At 42.8% G+C, this 4,201-nt stretch overlaps 1 protein-coding gene across 1 annotated transcript in view; it reads left to right on the top strand.

The window, feature by feature from the left end:
- Positions 1-379, top strand: part of sfswap (splicing factor SWAP) — a 75,827-nt gene extending 75,448 nt beyond the window's left edge. Inside the window, exon 18 of the mRNA XM_063210210.1 lies at positions 166-379. Coding sequence (XP_063066280.1) covers positions 166-237 — 72 coding nt within the window. The 3' untranslated portion in view covers positions 238-379. The remainder of the gene's footprint in view (positions 1-165) is intronic.
- Positions 380-4,201: the final 3,822 nt, after the last annotated feature.

Below are 4,201 nucleotides of genomic sequence, written 5' to 3' on the forward strand. Positions count from 1 at the left end.
AACTATCAAACCGTTCCTGTTTTTCTCTTATTTCCTCTGAATGCCAAGTCATTTTTAGATGCCTTCTTTTTGTTTAATGTCGTATTTTTGTGTTTGGTCAGAGTAATTTGACTAATCATTTTAAATCTCTCTCTCCCTCTCTCTCTCTCTCTCTCCTGTTTCCAGGACCTGATGGCTAAAGTGCGGGCCATGCTGGCTGCCTCCAACAAGACTACCCTGCCCACCAACCCCTCCTGAGTGCTTGTGAAGGACGCTCTCTGCCTTACCTCCAGAATGAGAACCATTGACAACACTCTACACATGCACATTTAGACATTCAAGTACATAGACACACACACACACACACACACACACACACACACACACACACACACACACACACACACACACACACACACAGAGCGCGCGCGCACACACACACACACACACACACACACACACACACACACACACACACACACACACACACACACACACACACACACACACACACACACACACACACAGTGGCCTTCAGACAGAGTGTGATGGCCTGCAATGTCCCTCCCCAAAACTGCTCTCTCACACACACTAAATTAACTTTTTGTCTGCAGGGAGGGGCAGCCATTGCCCCAATTGTTGTTTGTTTGTTTTTAAGAGCTTTCATTGTGTTTGGGGGCAAGGAGTTTTAGTGCTTCTAATTTTAGTGCTTGGTCCACCATTGTTTTGTTATTTACGGAATGGAATTTGACAGGCTGCAACCCACTCACGCACACACTTGTATACATACACACACACACACACACACTCTCTCTCTCTCTCTCTCTCTCTCTCTCTCTCTCTCTCTCTCTCTCTCTCTCTCTCACACACACTCACACTCACACTCACACACACACACACACACACACACACACACACACACACACACACACACACACACACACACACCAGTTCCATTACAACAAATATCGAATAACAGCAGACATTGGACAGTTCTGGAATGAGAGAAGCTCACTCTGTATTCCAAAGCACAAAAGCTTGTCACTCCCAGTCCCCAAACAGTTTCTTCACCTGCTCGTCTGTCTGCATCTTAACCAGACTGTTCCAACAGACCTTACAGCTATGTGGCGGGAGGACTGAAAAATGCAATCGAAAATTGTGCATCCTAAGATTATGCTTGCTGTCTCTCAAGAGAATGGACAGCAGCAAGCAAGAAACTTTGTTCGGAAGTGAAAGCAATTCGTGGATTTACCTTGTGTGTGCGCGTGCGTGTGTGTTTGTGTGCGCGTGTGTTTAGTGGATGGCAAGGGCGGAGAAAAAAAGCCAATTTTCCTCCATTCTGATGACTAGGCTGATGTCTTTGGTAATTGCCACTGGAGCCAGAGGCCCTACATCAGTGTCCTTCTGTGAAGGATTGTGTCATTTGGCATGCTCTGCTCTCCTATCCCACTTCATATTCTAGGCAGGTTGCTTTTTTTTTGTCCTCCTCTTCCTCTTCCTCTTCCTCTTCCTCATCATCATCTTCCTCATCCTCCTCCTCCTCTTCCTTTCCCACTCTAGGTTCTAATCCATTTTTTCCCCATGTTTATACACACATTATTGTGCAGATGCTTCCTATAACTTGAACTGAAATAAAACGATTAAAAATGACAAACATTTGCGTGGTTGTTTGTAATGGATGACACACTTGATGAAGAAATGTATGCTCCTTAATTAACCATTCCAGATTTTACTGCGCCAGAAATTGGCTATCCACAGGCCATTCATGCTTCTAATGTTGTAATATCTAACTAATATGTATAAATGGATGCAAATTAAAAATGTGTTCATTAACTGTGCCAGCGGTTAGATTTGGCATTTGAAAGCAGCCGACAATACAAATAACAATTCAGTCAATGTTAAATCTGAACCCTCAAGCTCATCTTTATTTCGAACTTAAAATAATGACTTGCCACACCACCTTGGCCTATGACACGTACAGCAAGTTCAAAGACGCAAGAGCGTCTTGCTGTAGGGCTCCATCCTAAAACAAAGCAAGCTCGAAAGCTCTAAAAGTTACAGTTCAGTTGAAAGGAGAGCAGTGGCTGTTGCAGTATACTACACGGACGGTCATGGCTGGTGGGCCCTGGCCCTGGGGCATCTGTGTCTGTGGGGTCCATCTCATCAGGCTGGTGAAGTGAGTGACTGCAGTGGGGCGAGTTGTTCTTTAAAGGGACACTGTGCAGGAAATGGTCAAAAAAGGTACTGCAACTATGCTGCTCATTGAAACTGGGCTACCTATTGCCAATTTCCATGAAAGTTTACCAGGCAATAAACAAATATTTTCTAGTATGGTCCAAGTACAGTCATTTTTACAGCTAAAAATGGCTATTTTTGGAAATTCAAAATGGCGGACCATGGAGAAGACCCCCCTTTTCATGTATGAAAAGTGTAATTTTTCCAGTCATAATGAATACTTAGAATTTGATGCTGGTGGTAAGGAAGTATTCATGAAAAAGGTAACATTAGTGAATGGGCAGCATGAATTCTGGAAATAAACAACAAAAAATCTCACACAGTGTCCCTTTAAAGGCTTGCCAGACTGCAGTCAATACGGTGGCAGTCAGTGGTGGTGCTGGAAGCCGGATGATATGGCGCAGTGGGATTTGGATGTGGTGGTGTTTTTGTTTTTATTATTACTGTGTTCACAAATTCACAAAAAATTACTAAAGCCTATTCCAACTATAAAGCTTATTCCTTGGCCATGCAATACTGTTAAAATGTCTTTATTTACTTAGGCTATGACTATTACCATGCTATCCACTTTCATGGTCTGTTTCAGCTGGAATGGTCCACATTGATGGGGGCCCGCAGAGGCTCAGGAGCCCAGGGGGAGCCCCTGTCAGCCATGCTCTGGTTGGAGTGCTAGATCCTCTGAGGACCTACGAGTGCAGTGTAGAGAAAACTCTACAGAACAGTAAGTAGTGTTTCCCAACCCAAAGTTATGTTTCCTTTCAGTGGCTCATCAGCCTGTAACAGGATGAAATGCACGTCTGAGTTTGCATTACTACCCCCCATGGGCTGTATACTGTATATCCTCAGGTGGGGAAGAAGGAAGTCTTTTTTTAGGTCCATGACCCCAGTGGTGTAGTCTACTTTTTTATGGAGTGTATACTGTATATTTGAACATTTTTTGAATTGAGTATACTGTATATATATGTGCTATTCTAAATAATGGATCAATCAGTTTCAAGTGGGTATACTGAAATGCCTGAAATTTTGAAGTGGGTATACCTGCGTTCTACGTAGACGACACCACTGCATGACCCATAATTCCACTTCCAACGGAGTAGTAGGGTGACTGAGGATTAGAAAAATGAATTGGTCTTGAACTATGAGTCATGTTTGTTTGGGAGAGGAAATAAAATAAATTCACTTATCCTATCTCTCTGATTCATCCAATCTTGTTTGCAACACTAAAAAAGGTTTAGGATTGATTTTATAGCAGACAAACCATTCATGTTGAATAACAAAACATTGTCATTGTGCTGAGAGCTTTTCATTGATCGCTTGCATTTCTGTTTTGTATTTTGCCTCCCTTGTAAGACTAATAATAGCTTGCATCAATTTTCCCTCTCTTCAAAGAACCCGGTTACACTGCTAAAAATTGCCTCAGGAGTGGGCAAAATCAAGTATTTCATCTACAAAACTAACCTCACTTCATTTTTGCCTGTTTGACCAACCATTGGTCAATAATTGTACAAAAAATAAATAAATAAATACTTTGATGCAGCAAATGGCACTGCTTAATGGGCCAGCACCAAAATGATTAACAGTGCTGGTATTGCTATTTTGCTATTTTCACCTACAAATCTGTGATTTATTTTGGTAACACCATTCAGGATTTTCTCTGTGGCTGCCAAGGTTGCCTGTTCATTGTTATTCATTTTTCATTTGGGTCTGGGCCAGGCCATGCTCTGCTGCTATTTAATGCCCCCTTCCACAGCTGTGCTAACCAGAAGGACTCGAGACAGTCATTTCGCGTGTTGTGTTTAAGCTGAAATGTTGATGGGCTGGGTCTTGAACACTGGCTTTCATCATGAAAAACAAACGCATACAGAGAGACTGATTCTTTTTTTCCAAGCAATCCATGCCCTCACCTTGATGGTTAATGCACCAGAAGCCTTGGCCTCTGAACAACTCTCAATTGAGCGCCAGCCCCCTCCTGCCTGGCAGGAGCCGA

Source organism: Engraulis encrasicolus, chromosome 11 (genome assembly GCF_034702125.1).
Source record: "Engraulis encrasicolus isolate BLACKSEA-1 chromosome 11, IST_EnEncr_1.0, whole genome shotgun sequence".
NCBI lineage: Eukaryota > Metazoa > Chordata > Actinopteri > Clupeiformes > Engraulidae > Engraulis > Engraulis encrasicolus.